General features: G+C 42.3%; 1 protein-coding gene across 1 annotated transcript in view; it reads right to left on the reverse strand.

Annotated features, from left to right (window-relative positions):
- SMCHD1 (structural maintenance of chromosomes flexible hinge domain containing 1) overlaps window positions 1-25910 on the reverse strand; it is a 622004-nt gene that overhangs the window by 168435 nt on the left and 427659 nt on the right. The window contains exons 32-33 of the mRNA XM_073631430.1: window positions 23281-23438; window positions 4338-4453 (exon numbers count right to left, since the gene is read on the reverse strand). Of these exons, the coding sequence (XP_073487531.1) occupies window positions 4338-4453; window positions 23281-23438 (274 nt within the window). The remainder of the gene's footprint in view (window positions 1-4337; window positions 4454-23280; window positions 23439-25910) is intronic.

The raw sequence follows: 25910 nt of genomic DNA on the forward strand, positions 1-25910 counted from the left end.
AATGATCAGCTTTTATTTAGGTAAAACCTTTATCCCAAAAGGAACAAAACCGTTGCTGTACCGGTTATAAAGTGTTAGCTGGAGTTTGGCTTCAATTTGTTAGTGTATCTAAATCAGTTCGTTCATCTAACACTACCCTCCCCCCAGACAGACAATGTTGCTGTCCAAGGTATCTTCTGTTGCTCCTCCATCCAGAGCGTAGGCACCCTAGTACAGGAGGTGTGTTACGTCAGGTAAAAATTGAGAAAAAAACCTTAAAAAAAAAACCAAACAAACAATGCAGCCAGCACATCAAAAGTGTTACTAAACTCACAACAGTAAAAACAGTCAGTATATGCAGTAAAGCATGCTTGTTATACGCACTGTGGAACCTAAATCGTTAATCCTGCACATTGTGTAAAAAGGCTTTTTGATTTGGTCTTCCCTGATTCTCCCCCCCAATCCATCTCCTGACAGTACAGAGCCTTGGGGGCACACTCTGCACATGCTCAGTTTGGTGTGTATTGCTAGACATTTTTTTTTTTCTTGGGAGGGTGCATGTGATCAGCACTGTCCAGACAGAGGGTCAGGGACCCTGCAGCCTCATGGGACAGTCAGAGTAGAATGAAAACTCCTCCTACAAGCTTTAACTAGATACTGATAGAAGTCATAAGACTGCTATATACCGCTAATGAGAAAAGGTATTTAGCAGTTTATATTTACTAAAATAATTGCATTTCCATGCATATACCAAACGGTTGAGAAGTAAGTGTATATTAGTATTTATAAGCCCTGATGTCAGTCGGCCCTCCTATGGTGGAGACACAAGCTTGCCTTACTCTAATCGATAAATATTAGTGTAGGACCAGGCGAAAAGGCGAGTGTGATTCTGATAAGAGGGAATTGTCACAGATAACATTTGTTTGAAGAAGCACATGGCATGTTGGATCACGTTCATGTTTTAAAAAATTAGACGTGGAACATGGAAGGACTATGCTGTTAACTTGTGCACTTCACATTTTGAGCCTAAATTTTATGTGCATAAATATTACAAATTGGTGGATCTTTATTGTAAGTGTATGGGAGATATGGTAATGTAGCGCAATGTAGTTATATATAATATGTAACGTTAATGATATGGTAAATGTAATATGATATAGGAGGGTAAGAGCACTACACTATTCACAGGTTTAATTTTTAGTTTTCACTTGTTTCAAACTGAGTATTACCAGCTCCAGTTAGGAAGGGTTAAAGCAACACTTGCCCATCCTGTCATTACTAGATGAACATAGAGCCTTCCTAGATAGGGATATTACAGTGGAAGAGGTTTTGGCTGCTATTCACCAGGCCCCAAGGGGCAAAGCACCGGGCCCAGATGGGTTTACAACCCTTTATTACAAAAAAATTTCTACCTTGCTTGCCCCCTCCTTAGCACGCCTCTTAAGGGGCATACAGAAGGGCGGCCCAGTAGACACTGATTCCAACAGAGCCTTTATAACTCCTATTCCCAAACCCCATAAGGATCACAGCGATGTAGCCAATTACCGAACCATATCCTTAATCAACATGGACCTAAAGCTATTCACCAAAATCTTGGCATTTTTGGCTGACTACATTCACCCCGACCAGGTGGGTTTTCTACCCCACAGACAGGCTGCTGATCAGATCAGGAGGGCGATTGATCTCATATCCCTATTGCATTCATCATGGGATGGGGGAGAACACTGAAAGGGGATGCTGCTATCTATCGACACCCGCAAAGCATTTGACTCCCTTCCTTTTTCGAGTATTGACAAAATGGAATTTTGGTCCTACCTTTTTGGCCTTAATGCAATCATTATATAGCACACCCTCGGGCCAGATACTATTAAGAGGTCACAAATCAGACTTGATACCAATCTCCTCGGGTACTCGAGAGGGATGCCCATTATCTGCCATTCTATTTGTGATAGCCATTGAAACCTTAGCGATCCGCCACCACCCCGACGTCTTGGGAATTGAAAGCGGGGTGGGGGTGGGGGGGGGGAGAGCCATAAGTGTGCACTATTTGCGGACGATATACTGCTGTTTATCACGTCCCCCCATAACTCAATACCAAATCTTCTGTCCCTACTAAACCAATTCGGTAAAATTTTTGGCCTGTTAGTCAATCAGGGTAAATCAGAGGCGCTGAATATCAACTGCGATGCTCCAGAGTATCAAATCACAATTTTCCTTCTCGTGGCAACAGTCGTCCCTTTCCTAACTGGGTATTAAACTGACCTCTGAGGTAACCTCACTACCCACCCTTGTTCGCCCGCCTCCTGGAAGACGTGGTCTGATGCGAACCTGTCATGGATGGGTAGAATCCCACGGCTACTATATTACTCTTGGTCTTTGCCGATCCCAGTCCCCGTCATATGCCGCTTCCAATCAGAAACCCTCCATTACATCTGGGGCTCTAAAGGTCCTAGAATAGCCCGGGCAACGATGCACGCCCCCAAAGACAGGGGGGTTTGGGGGTGCCCGAGCTTTGAAGTTATTACATAGCCACACAATTAGCCTAACTACTTCAACTACATAGCCGTCACTATTGCCCCGAGTGGGTTCCACTGGAGGCTCAGGCATGCACTCCACTAGCAATGGACCTTATCCTTTGGACTTCCCCAAAGCACTGCAAAGCGATTTTGAGCCCGACACTCTCTCACTCCCTCAACATATGGGAGATGGGTTGTAAAAGATGGTCCCTACGTTCCGCACACACTCCAGTGGCCCCACTCTTTGGCGATCCCCTGTTCCCCTCAGGCAGACAACCCGACAGGTTTATCTGGTGGACTAATAAGGGACTATTCTACATAGGCGACTACCTAGATCACAGAGGAATATGTCCTCTCTCATACTACACAGGTAGCTTAGAGATGCCTGCCGCGGAGAGCTACCACCTGCAACAAATTCAGCATTCGATCACAATGATGAATATTATTAAAGACGCCTCAGTCGCTCTCCTAAATAAACCAGTAGACAATATCCCAAGACGCACACAGACTTTAATATATTACATATTCTTAGCGGCAAAAATAGCCATCGCGTCAGCTTGGAAAAGCCCCACTATAGACATAGCATTGATGAAACGAAAATTAAACTGGATTTTGTTAAACGAGAAAATAAAGAGCATAATAAACAACAAACAACCCCTCTTCAAGAAAATATGGTCTCCATGGCTCACTTACCTACAGGCTCCCGAGACATAAAGTTATCCACTCAGACAGCTGACCACGGATTCCCGGATGGACTCACCTTTCACTCTTCTCTATTACTATAGCTTTCTCTAATGTTAACCTCTGGCATCATGCCTCCACGATTTTCCAGATGGCCTTCTTCCTGGTTTACCTAGGCTCGCCTAGGAATGTTGTTGATCATAGGCTCCCCTATAGAGGATGGCTAGGTTTAAACAATTATTGAATGAATCTTGCCCGCTATGGTATCAAATAACCCAGACTATTCTGCTGAGATGATGCTCTAGCTGGAAAGCTTCACAGGGACCAAGTTGTCCTATAAACATACAAAGTACGGGTTGACTGATAGAAAGACTCCACTACAGAGTACAGATAGATTCTGTGCTACCCCAATAACGCAACACTAGACATTGTCCTGCCTCCCATACTAGTCATTCTCTGCCGGAGGGGACGCAAAAAAGGACCTAACCTACGAGTCGAGTCCATATTTGTCTGTAATAAGCCTAGCATTCAACTGTTGAAGTTTTGGTACTGTGTCAATGCTTGGAGGTTTGTTTTTTCATGTTCAACAGAATTTCTTTTTCTTTTAATACAAGTGGAACAAGCAAGGCCTGTTCGCTGTTCTAATGACGTTTCTTTAACAATTTATGTAAATGTTTAATAAAAACCATAAAAACAGGAAGGGTTAAAGCAAAAAAAAACCCCTCAGTATTAAGAGATTAAATAAGCCATCCTGTGTTAGTCATCACAGCATTAACCTCTTCCATAGTGGTAAACTGGAAAGAAACAGGGAAAGTTTACAAGCATCCAATGACCTAACTAAATGATGTAGTTCCTGGTGCTCAAACCAACCAGCGTACTCTCAAAGTGAGTTTTCAGAGACAGCACAAGCAGTACCAAGTAGGTTTATAGTGGTATTGACTGAGTAAACATTTGTTCAAACAGTACATTTTTTCCGGGCAAAAATAAAAGAAAGGGAGAAATTTAGACTTTATGGGACACAAAGTGAGGGGCAACAAGAAATATGCAAACACCACGCTAGACACTGAACTAAACATTCCCAAATGAAGAAAACAATGTACCAATTATTAATATGATTCAAATTACAGATTGCATAGTAATATTTACAAGTTAGTTACTTACAGTAGCTGGAGGTTTCGCCCCTACTGAATGAGCTTTCCATATTTTCATGGAGCAGTTAGCTTGACTGAGGTTTTTAATGACTTCTCCATCTTCAGAAAGAACACTTATCACAAAGTCTAGATAAGCACACAAGAGACCATTTAATTATTTTTATGTTGCCTTAAACAAGGTACACATTTTAGAATCTGATTGTAAATATTGGATTTTTGGTTTACCTGTAAAATGATTTTCTTGGAGTACATCACAGGACACAGGGTATATTCATATCCATTATGATAAGGTTATGCTGCCACCTTAAGGTGATAAGATAATCATTCCTCCCTTTGTCCTACCTCAACACTCAGGAAGAGATCATAAGAACCTTAGGTGAAATCGTAATATTAGGATGTGTAGATAAGCATCCTTGATGTCCACAGATGCTAGAAATTGTCCCTGCTAGAGGGAGGCAACTATTGACAATACTGATTCCATATGGAATTTTTGCAGTCTGAAAAGCGTATCGAGTCTCTTGAGATTCAGGATAGAACAAACATCACTGTTCAGTTTCGAAACCGTAAAAAGGTTTTAGTAGAAACCTTTCATTCTGTAGAACTTGAATGATCACTTCCTGAGATAGCCCAGAAATAAAATTTCCTTCAAGACCACTTGAAAGCAGAAAGCGTGGAGGGAGTAAGCTCTGAAATTCCAGCTTGTACCCTCGAGCTACTATGTTGCAGACCCACTGAATTGCAATATCCCCTTGCCAAACAAGGCCTGCAAACATCTCCCACCCAGGCAAGTGGGAGTGCCCCTTCGTTATAAGGAGGCACCATTTCTCTTAGCAGACTGCTGTGGGCAAGGGATGCAGAATGAGCCAGTCTCCTAATCTCAGATAGAAAATTAAATCGGTTGTAAACCCCATTCCTGAAATTTTACCTAAGCACATATATCTGTAGTGTTTACTTATTTCTCTCGAAAGCTTTAATTGCCTTGTCTTTCTGCTGCTCTGTTATCAGCAGAGTCACTTCTGACAAGTTCTCTGACTCATGAGATAACTGCTGAAAATTTGTGTCTGGGAGGGAGCTTAGAGGTAGATAAGCAGAGAGCTGGTCTATTCAGAGTACCGCTCTGCATTTTACTTCATTTCTCTACCTATGTAGAGTGGGGGTGTGTCCCTTTCCGCCAATCAGCTCTCACACAGTGTAAGCCCAGACTCCAGTCCACACCCACTGCTGAACGAGGAAACAAGATTTCTAACATGATATGCACTTTCCAAAGAGTGTAGAAATGTAAAGACAGCAGATATACATGTAAAACGTATGTAGGGAGATTTGTTTCTCTCTGTATATCATCTGAGGCTATTCACTTCCCTGGGTATAGGAGAGGGTTTACAACCACTTTAACAGCTTCCCGCCCGCCGTACGTCATATGACGTCCTTGACTTTGAGCGGTGATATCTGAATGATGCCTGCAGTTACAGACATCATTCAGATATCTTCTTTTTCAGCCAGCAATTCCCTACACCACAAGAATGATCATAGTGGCTGTTCAGCCACTTGATCGATCTTACGGGCAGCGGGAGGGGACATCCGTCCCCCCCACCTTCTGATGCTTCTCCAGGCTCGCCGCTGCCATCAGCGAACAGGAGAAGGGATTCGCCGGCCCCAGATGCTGACTATAGAGATTTCCGGCAGACCAGACGGTCCCCGGACTCTCTATGATCGTTTGGAGGCTGGGTGCAATGTTATGACATCGCGCCCGGCTTCTGCACTCAAAAAATGGCACCGCCTTGGCTGGGAAGCTAAGATCGCTTTTTTTTCAGGCTTCCTAGCCTAGAGGTGAGATGTGGGGACCCAGATGCTGACTATAGAGATTTTCGGCAGACCAGATGGTCCCCAGAGTCTCTATGACCGTTTGGAGGCTGGGTGCAATGTTATGACATCGTGCCCAGCCCCTGCACTCAAAAAATGGCGCCGCCTTGGCTGGGAAGCTAAGATCGCTTTTTTTTTTTTTTTTTTTCCCAGGCTTCCTAGCCTAGAGGTGAGATGTGGGGACTTATTGACCCCATTTCTCACTGTAAACAGAACCTGTCATGATTATTCTTATTACAAGGGATGTTTACATTCCTTGTAATAGGAATAAATTTAACCAAAAAAAAAAAAAAAGTGCTCCTGTCCCCGTGTGCTCGCATGCAGAAGCAAACGCATACACAAGTCGCGCCCACATATGTAAATGGTGCTCAAATCACAATTGTGAGGTATCACCGCGAACGTTAGAGCGAGAGCAATAATTCTAGCCCTAGACCTCCGCTGTAGCTCAAAACATTCAACCAATAAAAAAAATTTAAAGCGTCGCCTATGGGGATTTTTAAGCACCGAAGTTTGGCGCCATTTCACGAGCGTGTGCAATTTTGAAGCGTGACATGTTAGGTATCCATTTACTTGGAGTAACATCATCTTTCACATTATACAAAAAAATTGGGCTAACGTTATTGTTTTTTCTTTTTTTAAAAAGCATGAAACTTTTTTTTTTTCCAAAAAAAAAAAAAAACGCATTTGAAAAATTGCTGCGCAAATACAGTGCAAGATAAAAAGTTGCAACTAATGCCATTTTATTCCCTTGAGTATCTGCTAAAAAAAACATATATAATGTTTGGGGGTTCTATGAATTTTTCTAGCAAAACAATGATGATTTTTACATGCAGGAGAGAAATGTCAGAATTGGCCTGGTAGGCAAGCGATAAACTTGCCAATATATTTGTACATAGACTGCACGAGTATGACCGCCAACTCATAAACTAGAAAAAAACTGAAGCTATGCACGGCAACATTACCCTATCATAATTAATATGAAGATACCCTGTGTTGGGGATATAGGATAAATAAATCTCCTTTAGATACAGCCACAACTATGTTTCGTATGGCCTCATTTTCATTTTGGCTGGCATGAACCTATACCAGTTATGAGCCAAAACTAGTACTGAATTTTTTTGAACACTAAACAAACTAAGAGAATAACAGGCAAAAATTTGGAATATGGGAATGACAGAAATTTCTCTATAATCTTCACTTTTTGTAACACAGCAATTCATAGCACTGTTTATCATTATCCTTTTTTGTACATAACTCTTAAAAGCCTCAAATCTTATAATACAATTTAGGCTAACCTGTATCCTTTTCCTAAGGTCTAAATAGGCAGAATTTTGATTTACCTGTAAATTCCATATCTTGGAGGACAGTACAGGGGAGAGTATTCATAGATTCTAGGTTTGTATACCTTCAGGTGACTGGACACTGGCAAACTGTTGAGGTCACGTCCTATAATCCACCTATAATCCTACCCCACCCCATGAATCCTCAGTTTTGTAGCAGACAATACAGGGTAACAAAGGAAGACAAGGGAGTGTGGCCTGTGTTCGGGACTGTACTTCAAAATATGGAATTTACAGGTAAGCTAAAATTCTGCTTATCTAAACTGTACAGTAGAGGACAAAAACTGCGTTTTTAGAGACCATGGGATGTCCCCATGCAATGAATGAAACAAACAGGTAACAAATACAAATGCAACAAATAGGTAAACAAAACTGTGCCAAAAGGGCCAACAAATCTAAGTTCAGAGTTGTGCGGCAAGAACACTGCGACCAAAAGCTACATCCACAAAATGCTAGATGTTCACCTGGTAGAACTTTGAAAAAGTGTGAGCAGCGGACTAGGCAGCGGCCTCATAAAGCTGAGCTACAGAGGCCTAGAGCCGGAATGCCCAGGAAACTCCTACCAACCTGATGGGGTGGGCAGGAAAAAGCACAGGAGAAGATATAACCTTGGGCGTGTCAAGTGACTTATCCATTGAGCGAAAAAGCCATGTAAGTGGATAGCACAGATGGGTTCAAATGGTGGTTTCTGCAGGGCAGGGAGAACCAACTTGAGATCCCAGGCAAGTACTGCATGTCGCAAGTTGGGCTTAATACGAGATACACCTTAAATACAGTATTCCGGTTTCCTCCCACACTCCAAAGAGATGCTGATAGATTAATTTTTGCTTGTTTGAATCGGCCTCAGTATGTGTATGTATGAAATGTGAGTTAGGACCTTAGATTGTAAGCTCCCCGAGGGCAGGATAAAACAATAAAATAGTGTGGTGCTCAATAGTAAACAAATAAATGTGCATTCATCAAACAGTATGGTAAGTGAACAACCAATCTGTATGGTTGCTAATATGAATAAAAGGATAAAATAAAACATCAAAAAGGGACCAGACAGCACGTGGTTCAAACAGGCAATCGTGAGGGAGTACCTCAACATGATCCACCATGTGGGAAGCGATGTATGGTGAATAGGTTCCACCCGGTATTGAGCAAGGTGTTCCAGCATCAGAAAAACGAAATCCAAAGTGTGCGATAAATCGCCTCAGATGTTGTGGAGAGCCATGACATTAAAACATGCCTCTTACTAAATACCTTGGACTGTCTACTGTCCGCAAGGGCAGTATTCCAACATGATAACGACCCCAAACACACCTCCCAGATGACCACTGCTTTGCTAAAGAAGCTGAGGGTAAAGGCGATGGACTGGCTAAGCATGTCTCTAGACCTAAACCCCAATGAGAATCTGTGGGGCATCCTCAAACAGCAGGTGGAGGAGCGCAAGGTCTCTAATATCCACCAGCTCTGTGATGTCTTCATGGAGGAGTGGAAGAGGACTCTAGTGGCAACCTGTGAAGCTCTGGTGAACTCTATGCCCAAGAGGGCTAAGGCAGTGCTGGTGGCCACACAAAATATTGACACTTTGGGCCCAATTTAAACATTTTCACTTAGGGGTGTACTCACTTTTGTTGCCAGCGGTTTAGTAAAGTGTAATTTCTTTAATGTTGTCACATGAAAAGATATATTAAATATTTACAAAAATGTGAGGGGTGTACTCACTTTTGTGAGATACTGTATAATATATTATATATATATATATATATATATATATAAAATATAATTTTTACAATTTCTTTTACACTGTGATTGCATGTTACAGTGATGATCTCTGTAACAGCAATTGTTTTAACTGTCATGGATGGCTTTCATGCATGATCCTTGTTTACTATTGTGATGGGCCACAGCTATCACTTGGTACAGAACTGCTGCGATTGGCCCTATACACCATGTGGTCACTGTGACCAAACACAGCAGCTCAATAATAAATAATGAATCATGAATGAAAGCCACTTTTGTGAGACACTGTATATATTTTTAGATACTGTCACCAGTCAGTGTCCCTAACCATCGCTGTACCAGTCGCAGAGCCCCTGATCATTGCAGTTACAGTGTCCCTGATCACCGCCACACCACTTAGAACGACTGTAATCACCGCAGCACCAGTTACAGTGGTCCTGATCATCGCCACACCAGTTACAGTGTCCCTGACCACTGCCACAACAGTCAGAGTATCACCATAAGGACTCTTCAGAGAGTATTTGATATTCAGTGGGGAGGCATTGTATTGCCTATTTAAACCTATTGAACCCTACAAAAACAACCCCATTCACTTGAATGGGTCATGACTGGCAGGTATACAGGCGGCATAATTCCTTTAACATCTGCAAAGCAAAGCATCGCAGCAACTGCAAGTGTACACCCCCAGCTGCTGCCTCTGCAGCTAAAGGGGATATTGGTTATGGGGTGGTAAAATCGTGCCTGCAACTGAGGTTTTACCATCTCCAACCACACGTGTGAACAAGCCCTAATAGTACAGCCAGTCACAATTTTCCAATCTGGTACCACCACACCAACCACAGTGTCACCAGAGCAGTGTAGCTAGAATCAGTGTTCCTGATTGCGAACCACACCAGACCAGTGCCACAAGCAACATTTTTTCTGACAACTGTCAAACCAGTGTCACCAGACCAGTTTATGCTGGCAAGTGTTCCTTATAACTGCCACACCAGTGTAGTGTTGCCTCTGCCTGCCGCCTGTAGTAACCCTGGCTTGGTTTTGATACACAAGATACAATGTCCAGTACCATAAGCAGTCCAAACATTGAAAAAGTCTCACACGTGTGGCATTATACTCAGAAGGAGTAGCAGAACGTGTTTTGGGTTGTAATTTTAAGAATACCCTTGTTGTGTGTGAAAAATATATTCTATTTTCATTTTATTTCATTTTATTTAAAAGACTCAATATGCCTCTTAGAAAAATAGGATTTTTATAACAGCTTACCTGTAAAATCCTTTTCTTTGAAGTACATCACGGGACATGGAGCCATAGTAGTTACTATGTGGGCAATAGGCTACCTTCAGGTGATGGATACTGGCACGCCCTAAATTAAAAAGTGCACTCCCTCTATAACCCCTCCCACTGGTGGGAGTACCTCAGTTTTGTAGCAAAGCAATACACGTGTATACCAAAGAAGGGAGGGACCTCTGTGTCCCGTGATGTACTTCAAAGAAAAGGATTTTACAGGTAAGCTGTTATAAAAATCCTATTTTCTTATCGTACATCATGGGACACAGAGCCATAGTAGTTACTATGTGGGATGTCCCATAGCAATGCCAACTGAAGGGAGGGAGACACAACAAAGAAAGGCACCAAGAGACTAGAGGACTCATACTGCAGCCTGCAGTACACTGCGCCCAAAGGCTATATCCTCATGATCTTTTACATCTACTGGATAGAATCTGGTAAATGTATGGACTGAAGACCAAGTTGTGGCCTTGCAGATCTGAGCCATGGAGGCTTGGTGATGCACTGCCCAAGAAGTACCAACAGCCCTGGAGAAGTGCTCTTTAATATGAAAAGGAGGAATTTTCCTCTTTAAACTATAAGCTTTAACAATCACTTGATGAATCCATTAGAATAGTAGATTTTGACGCTGCCTGTCCTCTTTTAGGACTGTCTGGCAACACAAACAAAACATCTGTTTTATGAATCTAAACAGACACTTTCAATAGACTTTGACCGCTCTCACCTCATCAAAAGAATGTAGTGACCTTTCTTCCACAGAACGGGGTTCTGGAAAAAAATTAAGACAGAACAATATCCTGGTTTAAATGAAAAACCGATACTACCTTTGGTAGGAATTCAGGATGAATAAACCAATATGGCCCTTTACAAGAAAGAGCAGCCAACTCTGATACTCTTCCTGCAGAAGATATGGCAACCAAGAAAATTATTTTTTCTCGTCAAGAGGACCAAGGGAATATCTCGTATTGGCTCAAAAGGCTGCTTCTGTAAGCTGACAGGACTAAATTTAAGTCCCAAGGGATCAGGGGTGACCCAACTGGAGGATTAATCCGCGTTACCCCCTGAAAAAAGTTACGAACCAGAGAGTGTGAAGCAAGTGGTCATTGAAAAAAAAAAAAAAAAAAACACTGATAAAGCCGACATCTGGCCTTTGATAGAACTCAATGCCAGCTTCATTTCTAATCCTATCTGTAGGAATTCAAGGATCGTACCCATGACATATTTCCTGGGGTGCCAACCCCTGGATTCACACCAGGAGACAAATGCATTCCAGATTCTATAGTATATGACCCCGGAGGCCGGCTTCCTAGCATTAACCAAAGTAGAAACTACTGAAGCTAACAGACACAATCTTTTATCATGTGGGTCTCAATAGCCAAACCGCTAAATTTAGCGTTTGTAAGGTAGGATGGAATACCGGACCTTACGAGAGAAGGTCTGGCCATAGCGTTAGGGTCCAAGGGTCCCCTACCGCCATTCTTACGATCTCGGCAAACCAAGATCTCCTGGGCCACAAGAATCACCTCCTTCCCTTCTTGCTTGATCCTGCGAGAAGGCGCGGAAGCAGAACAGGAGGGAACGCATAGATTAGTGAAAAACCGATCCCATGGAAAAAAACAAGGCATCTGTTCCATATGCCATCGGATCCCTTGCCCTTGACACAAAGTTGTCGATCTTATTGTTGAACCTGAACGCAAACAGATCCACGTCCGGAACTCCCTATTTTTGGCATATTGACAGAAGATGTCGAGGTGAAGGGACCATTCTCCCGGGAACAATTGTTGGCGCCTCAATTCTCTATCCCTGGAATGAAAATTGCTGATAGGCAAGGAATGTTGTTCTCCCAAGATAGAATTTCATTCACCTCTCTCTGGGCTGCACAACTTTTCGTGCCCCCTAGTGATTAAGATAGGCCACAGCTGTGGCATTGTCGGATTGGAACCTGGCAAGACAATTCCATAGTCTGAGCGTCCAGCCCGAATCTCTAGAATATTGATGGGCAAAGTCATCTCTAATTTGGACCATTTCCCTTGGACAGACGCTTCTTCCAGGACTGCTCCCCAGCCCAGAAGGCTGGCATCTGTTGTTACCACTTTCCAGGTAACTGGTAGAAAGGATTTTCCCTTTTTGAAGATTCTTGGATATCAACCACCAATTGAAGCTCTGACGCACTTCGGGGGATAAATGCATTGGGAAGTCCAGAGCTTGAACCTTCTTGTTCCAAGTTGACAGGATACTGTTTTGCAACAGTCTTGAATGAAACTGCGCATAAGGAACGGCCTCGAAAGAAGCCACCATCTTTCCCAACAATTTCATGCAAAGTCGAATAGAAGGATCAACTGAATCAGTTCCCTTATGGAACTCATCCTTTTCTTTGGGAAAAAACACCCTCTTCTGAGCTGTATCTACGATCAGCCCCAAGTACTGCAATCTCCTTGATGGTTTTAGGGAGGATTTTTCTAGGTTGAGAATCCAACCTAGGTATTCCTGGTAGCTAACTGCAGTGACCAAACTTTGGTTTTAAGCGGGCTACCGATTGATCTATCAAGAGTAGATTGTCTAAGTAGGCTAGTATCGTTATACCTTGAGCCCTTAACCTGGCTAAAGGAGGAGCCAAGACCTTTGTAAACACTCGAGGTGCAGAGCTACAAACTGAAATAGAAGATTTTCTACCTCAAAGCGTAGAAATTTCTGGTGAGCAAGGAAAATCGGCACATGGAGAAAAGCATCCTTGATGTCGACTGATGCCAGAAGTTCTCCCCCTTGTAGGATGGAGACTATTGATCGGATTAACTCCATGCAAAAAGAACGGGTATTCAAAAACCGGCTTAGATGTTTGAGACCCAAAATGGGTCTGATATCCCCGGTTTTGGAACCGTGAAAAGGTTTGAATAAAAACGCTAATCCTTGCTCTTCCAAGGGGACCACCGATATCAATCTTTGAGCCAAGAGATGATCCAAAGCTAGAAAGAGAGACTTCTTTTTTCACTGGATCTCTGGGAACGTCTGAACTGAGAAAAACGAGGAGACGGGAACCCTCGGAACTCTAGTTTGTAACCTAGAGAAAATTGACGAAGCCACCCATCTGTCTTGACATTGTTCCTGCCAGACCTTTGAAAACCGTAGAAGCCTTCCCCCCCATTCGAGCGAGTGGGGGTGCCCCTTCATAAAGAGGCTTTAGTATCTTGTTTTGTGGGTTTCCTCCCGAGGTCCTCTTTTGGCCCCAGGACTGACCCTGAGGTTTACCTCTTGAATCTGACTGTGGAGGCCATCATGACTGCCAGGAGGCTGATGCCCCTGGCACCGTAGAAGAAGCCTGTTTTAAAGAAAAAATGCTTAACTTCTTTTTAACCGGTAAAAGGGAGCTTTTCTTATTAGAAATACTTTGGATATACCTATCCAGATCGTCTCCAAATAACCGTTCACCATAAAATGGGAAACTGGCCAAGAGCTTTTGCATGGCGCCTTGGCTGACCAACTTTTCAACCATAGGATTCTACGCACATGTACCAGCCCTAGCATGAGCCGTGAGGCCTGGAGAATAGAATCTTTCAAAGCGTCTACTGTAAAACACATCCTGGCCAAATCTTAGGCCTGCTGATCAGGAATAATCTTGAGTACCTCCATAAACTGGTCCTTTAAGGACTGAGATACTCTGATCGCTGCCAGCGCCGGCTGAACCTGTGAGCGAAAAAATAGCTTTAAAAAAAAAAAAAAAAAAGGAATTCCAACTTCTTATCTGTTGGGTCCTTTAGCATATGAGCATTGTCTATTGGACAAGTCAGGTTTTTTGTTTACAGAGGATATAGCAGCGTCAACTGCTGGAAATCCCCATTTATTATAGAACTCTTCTCCATAAGAAAAAGTATTGAAAAACTTTTTTGGAGTAAAAAACTGTTTATCTGGATGCTCCCACTCAAAGCCATGAATGGATAGGAAAAGCATGAACAGATTGAGGAGGCTTTAGTGAACCCAAACCAGAAGTGGGCTCATCGATTGACTGCGCTTATTGGCTGTAAAAATGTAAAGCGGACCAATTCAGTGAGAGACTGTACCAATCATCATCTTCCGCCCCTTGATCCTCAGCATGAGGGTCCTGAGCAATGGACGGGGATCTGCTACGCTTAGTCCCACTCTGGGATGCGAATAAAGCATCAAATTTTTGCTCCAAACTTAAAATGGTTGGAGAAAAACCTCCTTAGTAATATATGCAGGGGCTGCAGTGTTAAGAGCAGCTGCAACACTTGCCCCTTGATGGCTCACTCTGATCACCATATTACTCTCAGTGGAGGATATCATCTTTATTGAGATGGTTCTAGGCTTCTGTGTGACTGTAGAAGTCTTACAAGAGCCCCTTTTGAGGTGTTTTTACCCCCTCTTCTGACCATAGCCCAATGCACAAAGCAGAGGTACTACCAGAAGGAACACATACACTTGCTTGAGCAATAGTTGAGCTCTGTTGCTGCTATTAATGCCCAGCCTGATGCAGCAGTAAATGTGTCAAAGGAATGCCTGTGTCACCAAACCTTTTATATGCCACCTTTGCTCTTGTGTCCCTCCGCAGCCTGCAATAGCAACAATGGTGTCTATTAAAACACTCCTTCCTGCGCTGGGCGTTGGAGGACGCCAACGCCGCGCTAAGCTCCGTCCCCTACGGCCTCCCCTCCCTTTTCAAAAAAAAGAGCTTTTTCCCGCGCGAGCTCCGATCCCATGGGTTAAGCAGAGGGAGGGGAAAAGATGGCAAAGGGGGGGCCTGGAAGCCGCCGAGCCATTTGCGCTGCTTTTTTTTTTTTTTTGGTGGAGAAGAAAAACAGCACAGGGGGGCGTCTGGGGGGGAAGGAAACTCCCCCCAAGACTTACCGGAGGTTTGCTGCTGGCCGGAGAAGGAAAAAACTGGACTCAACGTGGGCTCTTTGAGAAGTATGAGACGGTAAGTACTCTATACAGCCCCCAGTGGTGACACAGGCATGACAACATTTACTAAATTAAAGGAGATATTCATAAGAAAAATTTTGAAAATTTCTTAGAAAAACTCCACTTACCTTTCCCGTCGCAGGGTTTTCTGTGGTAAACCAACAGCCCCAATCTTCAACCTTCACGGTGGGTTCCATTAAACCTTCAGGAGCTGGGTATCTTAGAGCAAACCCACAATCCTGAACCTGTAATAGCACTACTGCCAGTAAAACTTTATGGGCTTAATACCAAAAAGTACTGGATCCCGGGGTCCAGCTCTCTAAAAATAGAAACGTTACAGGTAAGACCTTGTTTCTTCAGATACGAGGCCCGGGTACCATTCAATTTGGCCAAAAAGACACTTTGAATGGATCCGGCAGCATGGCTAGCCCCAGCAAGAATTGCTCCAGTGGAGCTCAGCACAGCAGATCTTTACTCGTGACCAACACCTTAGACACTGGCGAAAAAACTGAGGTACTCCCACCAGTGGGAGGGGTTATATAGGGAGTGCACTTTTTAATTTAGGGCGTGCCAGTGTCCATCACCTGAAGGTGGCCTATAACCCACATAGTAACTACTATAGCTCTGTGTCCCGTGATGTACGATAAGAAAGACCTTGTAATGTTTGCTTTCCAAAATGGCATCACTTTATGGGTGTTTCTGATGTCCTGGTGTTCCATGGCCTCCAAAAATGTGATAGATAGTTGAGAAAATAGATGTGATATTTATGTGTGTGATTTATGCTTCTTGAAATCCCAAAGGTGCTCCTTGGATTTTAGGCCCATCTATGCATCTAGATTGTGAAAAAAATCTTACATATTTGGTATCCCAATACTTGGGAAGCATAATAGAATGTGTTTTGGGGTGTAATTGTAAATGTATCTTCACTGTGTGGGAGACATAACTTGTTTAACCACTTCAGCCCGAGCCTCTTTTTTGAGATTTGTTGTTTACAAATATGTAGAATACACATTGGCTTAAAATGAGGAAGAAATTTGTTTTTTTTATATATTTTTGGGGAATATTTATTATAGCAAAAAATATTGCTTTTTTCAAAATGATCACTTTTTTTTTATAGCGCAAAAAATAAAAAATGCAGAGGTGATCAAATACCACCAAAGGAAAGCTCTATTTGTTGGAAAAAAGGATGTCCATTTTGTTTGGGTACAGCGTCGCACGACCACGCAATTGTCAGTTAAAGCGACGCAGTGCTGTATTGCAAAAAATGCTCTAGTCATTAAGGGGGTAAAATCTTCCAGGGCTGAAGTGGTTAAAAAAGAAAAATATTTTCCCCTTTAAGAGCATTGGGCGGAAGTGACGTTTGACATTGCTTCCACCCTCCAATGCTATGGAGCCGAGCGGGGGCCATCTTTCCCTCATTTGGCATGCAGGCAGTGAGGGGAGCAGACGCTATAGTCTCCGCAGCTACCGACGGCTCCGATAAAAGTGATCTTGCTGCGAATCCGCCACAGAGACCACTTTTATTGTAAAGAGAAATGCACACCATTCCTGAAAATAACGGGGTTATTGCATCTAGCTGCTGCCGTAATGGTATTTAACATCAAAGTACAGATACGTTGATTTTTGTGAAATGATTACATGACAACTTTGTAAAAAAAAATTTTAATTTCTTAATTTTTCAAAAAATTGTAACAAAAAAAAAAAATCACAAAGTCAAAAAATTCACCATTCCTCTTAGACTCCTTTCACACCGCCTATAAAGCCACCCCAGTGTGAAAGCCGAGTGCTTTCACAATTAGGTGGTGCGTTTGCAGGACGGGAAAAAAAGTCCTGCAAGCAGCATCTTTAGAGCAGTACGGGAGCAGTGTATACAGCGCTCCTAAAACGCCCTGCCTATTGAAATGAATAGGCAGCACATCGACAGCGCCGCAACACGGGCGCAGCTAACCCTTTCTTTGGCCGCTAGCGGGAGTTAAAAGCGTCCCACTAGTGGCCGAATAGCGCCGCTATAACAGCGGTAAAGCGCAGCTAAAACTAGAGGCGCTTTACCGCTAACGCCCGCACCTCCCCAGTGTGAAAGGGGTCTTACTATATACCTCAAACTATCTACTTTCCAAAATTAGGTTATTTTGGGGCTTTGTACTGTCCTGGAATTTTAGGGCCTCAAGAAATGAGTTAGGCAGTCAGTGCATCAGGACTGATCCATTTTCAAATATATATATATACCATAGTTTGTAGATTCTATAACTTTCACATTGACCAACTGTTGGAGATTCTGGCCCAAATTTTGAAAATCCTTCTATACAGAACACACATCATTATGTGACAAATCATTGGTGCCAATGTGCACAACATGAACACTCTGCTAGCTTTCTTGAAGTGAACTGAAGTGAAGTAAACACCTAACTTCCTTTGACACTTCCACGTGATTTCCTAAAGAAACACCTCTTGCAACTGAATCACCAACAAGAAGATGACTTCTCCTTTTAGAAGCCTTAACCACAAAACTTGCCTTGTTTGCAACCTCAGACACAACAGTTACTTTTAGCAAAGCGTTTTTTTTTCTCAGGGACCTCCGTCCTATGCAGAGAAGGGTTGGCAATCTCACAAACAGCTATGTTAGCAACCTTCTTATCTGCTTCTAGCTCAGGAAAAAAAAAAATATAAGGGTTATTCACTATTACACCAAAGGTTTACGGTCCACAGATCTCACTCTTCCTGACTCAACAGTTGTTCACACTGCCGTTCTCCTGTGCAGTCTTTGAGGAAGAAGTAGCTTTTTGCAAGGCAGCGCAACAGAACAAATTGGCTTAGCAGCCATGATCTCGGACTGAAGGGTACAAACCAAGGAATTTAGACAAGCAATGTCACCATGAAACCTAGAATTTTGCATACAAATAGGATAGCAACTCTGCTGTAAAAAAGTATGGCGAAACACAAATGCCAAGTATTGCACCAAACTAAACCAAACATGTAAAAAAAAAAAAAAGATTTACCTAAACTCAAGTGGTAATAACCAAAGATAGTTGTCTGTCTCTAAACTTCACAATACTGCTGTTTAATCTATGCACTTCCGTCTTGCTGCATTCCAAAAGAACAAACTCCACAAAGGTGCTAAACCTCTTAAATACCACACCAATTTGGCACCAATTAGGATAATAGCTCACCTCTCTTACATAACACCCAGTGCTCAACACTTAAGCAGCACAACAACAATTATTCCAGTACCTAGTAAACAATTACTAATAGTAACACAACCATAATACCAAAGTTGCAAAAAGTAAATAATTTAAGAAAAGCACTTACAAACAATTTAAAACTTATTATATAGCTACTGCTGTTCAAACTAGGCACTTTTGTCCTGATGTACTCCAAAAGAGCTAACTCCACAGATACCGGGATCCTGCTCTAGTGCAAGGGAAGCATTGTGACTTTGGGGATTTGAGTGTTGTGTGGGCCTTTGGCAGAGCATGTGGCAGAACTGGCATACCATAACACACGTCATTTATGACTTCTCTATTATTAGGGGGTCATATTTGTTTGGTAAGCCTGCATGACCATCTGGTCGAGGCTTTTTGTATATCAAGACAGCTTTTTACCCGCTATACTTTATATATATGGAGGCAAGGCGGCTCTCCTGTGCAGAAGCTGCATGTGATTCTACACTTCCACCAGCCTGCTGTGTCTGGGCACAGCAGGAGCCCATCAGTGGGTCCTGCGGTCGTTCCCGAGAGAAACAGAACAAGGCAGATCGATGTTCTGTGATCCGATGTTTCTGCTAAGCAGGAACCTGGAACTCTGCCTTCTCCCAATACAAGTACACAACCCGGGAGATCTCTCCGTTGAACTTTTCTGTTTTTTTTTTTTTTTCGTTTTGGTTTATTTATTTATTTTTTCCCTTCTTGATCAGTTCAACACTGTTTATTTATTTATACATTCCAAACATAGTCACTGTTTTTACGTAACAATCAGATATATAGGGTGACCCTGTCTTACCTGTCCATGACACTGGACCGCATATAGAGTCCAGGCTTCCCCCATCACAGTGAGCATGCCCTTAAAGGACTCCCAAGGTTTTACTGAGGTTGCACCGACCCAGATACATGGCTTCTATTAATGTATTATAATGGAAGGATTTGAAGAAATAATTGAAGAATCCGAAGACAAAATATTAAACTAGTTAAAGTGGTTGTTACCTTTGAAAAATATTAACTGGCAGTCCCTCTGTTTTATCCAGTGATAATGCACTCAGTAAGTGTTCTTTCTTATAAACAATGCCTCTAAATACCTTTTTTTTCAGTTATATCCAGGCCGGTCAAGTGACTCCCAGCCACTCTGCTACTCCGATCCAAGGCTACAGCAGGAGGGGCCAAGATCTCAATTTGACGTCAGCCCCTTGGCCCCTCCCGCTGTAGCCCTGGATAGGAGAAGCAGAGCGGCCAGGAGTCACATGACCGGCCTGCATATAGCTGAAAAAAGGTATTTAGAGGCTTTGTTTATTAAAAAAAAAAAAACACTTACAGAGTTCATTATCCCTGGATAAAACATTGCCAGTGACAGTTGTTAAACTTTTTATAACGAATAGCAGCAGGAGGGGGCAGAGATACACATACAGAGCTGAGAGCAGAGCTGTGCATGACAGAGGCAGGTAAACTGAATACGGTAATCAGGGCTCAGCAGCCATGATTATCATGGTCAGTACACAGAGGGGGACACAGGAAATGACAGGATCAGCCAGGTTTTATTACAGCTTAGACAGGGGCAGGTTAGGCAGCACAAGCACTGTGCTGTTTAATCTGCTATAAGGGAACAGGAGCTCACTTTTTTTGGAGGGTTACAAACACTTTAAGCGAAGAGTGGTTTCTCCTTAAGGTAGAAAAGGTCCAACAACTAAAACTTTCAATTTTAGTCTCATCTGACCAGAGCACCTTCTTCCACATGTTTGCTGTGGTCAGATGAGACCAAAATGTAAAGTTTTGGCCTTAAAGCGAAACGCTATGTGTGGCTGAAAACCAACACTGCACACCATGAACATACCATCCCCACCGTGAAACATGGTGGTGGAAGCATCATGTTGTGGGGATGCATTCCTTCAGGGACAGGGAAGCTGGTCAGAGTTGATGGGTAGATGGAGCCAAATACAGGGCAATCTTAGAAGATAACCAGTTAGAGTCTGCAAAAGACTTGAGGCTGGGGTTCACCTTCCAGCAGGACAACGACCCTAAACATACAGCCAGAGCTACAATGGAATGGTTTAGATCAAAGCAAATTCATGTGTTAGAATGGCACAGTCAAAGTCCAGATCTAAATTCCATTGAGAATCTGTGGCAAGACTTGAAAACTGCAGACAGGACTTCTTATGGCTTTCTTTCAACAATGACTTTCTTCTTGCCACTCTTCCATAAAGGCCAGATTTGTGGAGTGCACAACTAATAATTGTCCTGTGGACAGATTCTCCCACCTGAGCTGTGGATCTCTGCAGCTCCTCCAGAGTTACCATGGGCCTCTTGGCTGCTTCTCTGATTAATGCTCTCCTTGCCCGTCCTGTCAGTTTAGGTTGTCAGACATGTCTTGGTAGGTTTGCCATACTCTTTCCATTTTTGAATGATGGATTGAACAGTGCTCTGTGAGATGTTCAAAGCTTGGGATATTTTTTTAACCTAACCCGGCTTTAAACGTCTCCACAACGTTATCCCTGACATGCCTGGTGTGCTCCTTGGCCTTCATGATGGTGTTTGTTCACTAAGGTTCTCTAACAAACCTCTGAGGACTTCACAGAACAGCTGTGTTTATACTGAGATTAAATTATATACAGGTGGACTCTATTTACTAATTAGGTGACTTCTGAAAGCAATTGGTTCCACTAGATTTTAGTTAAGGGTATTGGCGTAAAGGGGGCTGAATACAAATGCACGCCACACTTTTGAGATATTTATTTGTAAAAAATTTGGAAAACCATTTATCATTTTCCTTCCACTTCACAATTATGTGCCATGTTATGTTAGTCTATCATAAAAAATCCCAATAAAATACATTTACGTTTATTGTTGTAACATGATAAAATGTGGAGAATTTTGAGGGGTATGGTGATCAACATAGTCTTAACATAAAAATGATCCCTACTTTGTAAACAAAATTGGTTTTAACCACTTGCCTACTGGGCACTTAAACCCCCCTCCTGCCCAGACCAATTTTCAGCTTTCAGTGCTCTCACACTTTGAATGACAATTACTCAGTCATGTAATACTGTACCCAAATGAATTTTTTGTTCTTTTTTCATACAAATAGAGCTTTCTTTTGGTGGTATTTGATCACCTCTGGTTTGTTATTTTTTGCGCTATAAATGAAAAAAAAAAAGACCGAAAATTTTGAAAAAAACCCCGCATTTTTCTTTGTTTCTGTGATAAAATTTTGCAAATTATTAATTTTTCTTCATAAATTTTGGCCACAATTTATACTGCTACATATCTTTGGTAAAAATAACACAAATTAGTGTATAATTATTTGGTCTTTGTGAAAGTTAGAGAGTCTACAAGCTGTGGTGCAAATCATAAAAAATTAATCACACCTGATGTACTGGTGGCCTATTTCATTTCTTGTGACCGTAACAAGCCAGGAAAGTACAAATACCCCCCCAAAAGAACTTTTTTAAAAAGTAGACATTCCAAGGTATTTAGTAAGATGCATGGTGAGGTTTTTGATGTTGTAATTTTTTCCCACAATTCTTTGCAAAATGAAGATTTTATTTTCCCCCACAAAATTGTCGTAGTAATAGGTTATTTCTCTCACATGGCATGTGTATACAACAAATGATGCCCCAAAATACATTCTGCTACTCCTCCTGAGTATTACGATACCACATGTGTGGAACTTTTTCACAGCCTAGCCACATAGAGAGGCCCAACATGCAGGGAGCACAATCACGTGTTCTAGGAGCATAAATTACACATCTAACGTGTTGACTACCTATTACCTATTTGAAGGCCCTGGAGCACCAGGACAATGACACTGATGTGGCACTGATGACTGATGGCACTGATGGCACGTGACACTGACAGGTGGCACTGATGACACGTGACACTGATGAAACCAATATGTGGCACTGGTGACACTGATGTGGCACTGATGACAGATGGCTTTGATACATGGCACTGATAACGGATGGCACGTGACACTGACAGGTGGCACTGATGACACGTGACACTGATAACAGATGGCACGTGACACTGACAGATGGCACTGGGGACAGATGGCACTGACTGGTGGCACTGGGGACAGAGGGCACTGACAGGTGGCACTGGGGACAGAGGGCACTGATAAGTTGCACTGGTGACAGATGGCACCGATAGGTGACACTGGGGACAGATGGCACTGATAGGTACTGTAGGCACTATGTTGCGTTAGTGTGGCACTGTAATTTATGATTTTTTCACTCACGCTGCAGCAGGGAAGCTCTCCCTCCTCACACACTGTCTCTGTGAGGAGGGAGAGGCGGCAATGAGAGATGATCTCATATATTTACATATGAGATCACCTCCCATTGGACGCTCCGATCGAGTGCTAAATGGCCGCTGTGATTGGCCATTTAGTACGATCTGTGACTGGCTGTGTCTAAGGGACATGGCCAACACAGATTTACCCAGATGCGCACCCGCAGCGGCGCGCAGGGAGGAAGTAAACAGGAGGATGTCCCGGGATGCCCTTTCGGCAATTGAGCGCCGCGCTGTAGCCGTCTTTTGGGCGCGTAGTGGTTAAACAATTAATCTGAGGTTGACCAATTTCTTTACCCAAGTAAGAAATTGCTTTAAATACCATACAACTTACCTGGAAAAACACTTCCAGCTGTAAAATCCACATCTCTATCAAATTTAACAGAAACAAAGACTGGTTTATCAGGGTCTGGCATTACTTTAACTTTGACTGGTTGACTTTCCAGAGTACTTTTGTGATATGATGCTTTACATTGCAAGGAATAAACCGCCCTAAAGAAAAAAAAAAAAAAAAAAAGACGTTAAACATTATTATAAAATATCTTGAGAAAAAATAGTGACAAAACGTACCAGCTACAAGTTACAAACTTCTCCAGAACAAAAAATACTTAATTGTAGCAGGAATGACAAAGTGAATGTTCAGCCATAAAGTGGGATAAAGTGGGGAAGAATCAGAACCTTATTACTGTCCCAGTTACAACGGTTTCACCAGGCAGGAAGTAAAGGAATAATCTCTACAGCAAACAAAGACAAAAGAAAAAGTAGAGTAGAGTAGAGAGTAGAGGAATGCTAGAGCACTTGTCTGCCTGTTAATTGCTGTTTGTGTCCTTACTGGATATTTCCATCGGTTCCTGTCTCATGAAACTCATGATAAGAACATCTCTCTATTGGAACTCTGGTTAACGGTGAAAACCTCAAACAGGTTCAAATCCTTTATCACTAGATGAAGAACAAAAAAAAGTTTGGCTGGACATATGTGTAAATGTTTAACATGTACTGTAAGGGAATTGGAAAATTTATCATCCAACAGGCACAATTATTTTACAGGGCATGCTGGGTGAATTACATATACCGGGTTTCAGCTGTAATTTCCCAACTTATGATTCATTTCCTGTACTGTACAAAAATAATTTGCTACATTTGAAAATCGAAATATGTAGGTGTAGTTTAGCTAAGGATAAGACTCAAAGCCCAACTCTAGGATAAAAATAACCTCCCTTTCTTTAACCACTTGTTTTATAAAAGAAAAAAAAAAAAAAAAAAAAAAAAAAAAAGGAAAGCAAGTTGCGGTCATCCCTCTCTGTGTATTTCCAGGGTGGGCCCTTCCGAGTGTCATCACTGTCCAAGTGGTGAGGACAAATTCCCTTTGGCTGGCCAGAAGAGAGGTCATCTCGGGATCTAGAAAAGGACCAACATAAGACTGAGGGGAGTGAAGGGAACCTGACATTAAGGTTAAAAACAGAGCTGGAATATCAGTCCCTGCAAGTGAAAACAGTGTCAGCATAAAACCTGGTTGGGGGGCTCAGGTGACTATAACTGACCTCACCATGTAAGGAAAACCAAACACTCAGAAGAGTGGGTTAGAAAGGAGTGGGAAGGAGGGATGGGGAAAGATTAGATTTTGCCCAGAGTTGGGCTTTACACAGCTAACTTTATTCTGGTCAATTCTCACCTTACAGTCATAGCTCCACAAATAAATTTACATTGCCTAAAATTTAGCCCTCCGAGTTAATGGTACTGAACCACTTGGAGGCTGTAATAAAGAATACTGTTAAAAAATAGAATTTTTGTATTATTTGTAAATCCCTTTCTGTGTCTATTGAGGAACACAGAAAATAATTTTACTGTTATATTTTGATTACACTGCCTACTACAGGAGACCTGAACACCCGCCAACCCTTAATAACTGCCCCCCAACCCTACCAGCATGCTTCATTATTGAAAAGAATAGTGAACCCGCGCAGTGGAAATAGTGGAGATGTGTTAGTATACACTTTGGAACTGCTGCCGCCCCACATGCAGTCACCTTAAATGGGGACAGCTGAATTGATTAGTATGGTAGAAGGGTATGGCGCTGTTCCTTTATCTGATTAAGGATTTTTTACGAACTTTTCACAAACTTGATAGCACGCTTGCACTTTACTAAGATTGATTTTTGGATACTTATCAGTTTTTTTACCTTCCCACACCCCCCTTTCCCCTTTCTTCCCCCTCCATCCCCCCCCTCCCCCTTCCCCCCCCCCCGCCTTGTTTTTGGTTTCCTTCACCCCCACCTGACCAACCTCATGCACGTTTACCAAGTGCCATTTGAAATGTAAGATTTAAACAGCAACACTATGTATGTAGTTTGACACTATCATTATTTATAATTTATATTTATATTTTTTATACTCTGCTCAACATTTTGAAATATCTTTTAAGGATATCACCATTTGATATTTGCACGTCTCATTTAAACTTAGAAATACATAAACAGGCAGGTAGGAAACCATTAATCAGATAAAGGAACAGCGACATACCCTTCTACCATACTAATCAATGCTTCATTATTGTACCAAGCAGTGCCAAGAACATGACCATAAACATAGAGGGGTGGAGCCTCCTGTGTCCCCCAAATGAGATTGAGTATAAAAATCCTACTTTTTCTTGTCCATTAAGGGAAAGACAGAAACAGAAACCTGGGACTGCCTACAGCTCAGTGAGCTACTTAATAAAGCCTTACACCTGAAGTTGGCATAAGATGAGGCTAAATCATCTGGGAAACCGCTGCGGATGCCCAAGAAGCACTACAGATCTAGGTAGTGTGTGCCTTAACATTAAAGAGAGCAATTTGATCCTGAGACTAAAAGCTTGGACGCTGGACAGTATGAGCCATACAGAGATGGAGAAACAAAACTTCTGCACAATCTCACAAGAACCATCTGAAAAATAAAAACAAGTGAAATGTATTTTTGGTGAACTGAG

The sequence above is a fragment of the Aquarana catesbeiana genome, linkage group LG05, assembly GCF_042186555.1.
Source record: "Aquarana catesbeiana isolate 2022-GZ linkage group LG05, ASM4218655v1, whole genome shotgun sequence".
Classification (NCBI taxonomy): Eukaryota; Metazoa; Chordata; class Amphibia; order Anura; family Ranidae; genus Aquarana; species Aquarana catesbeiana.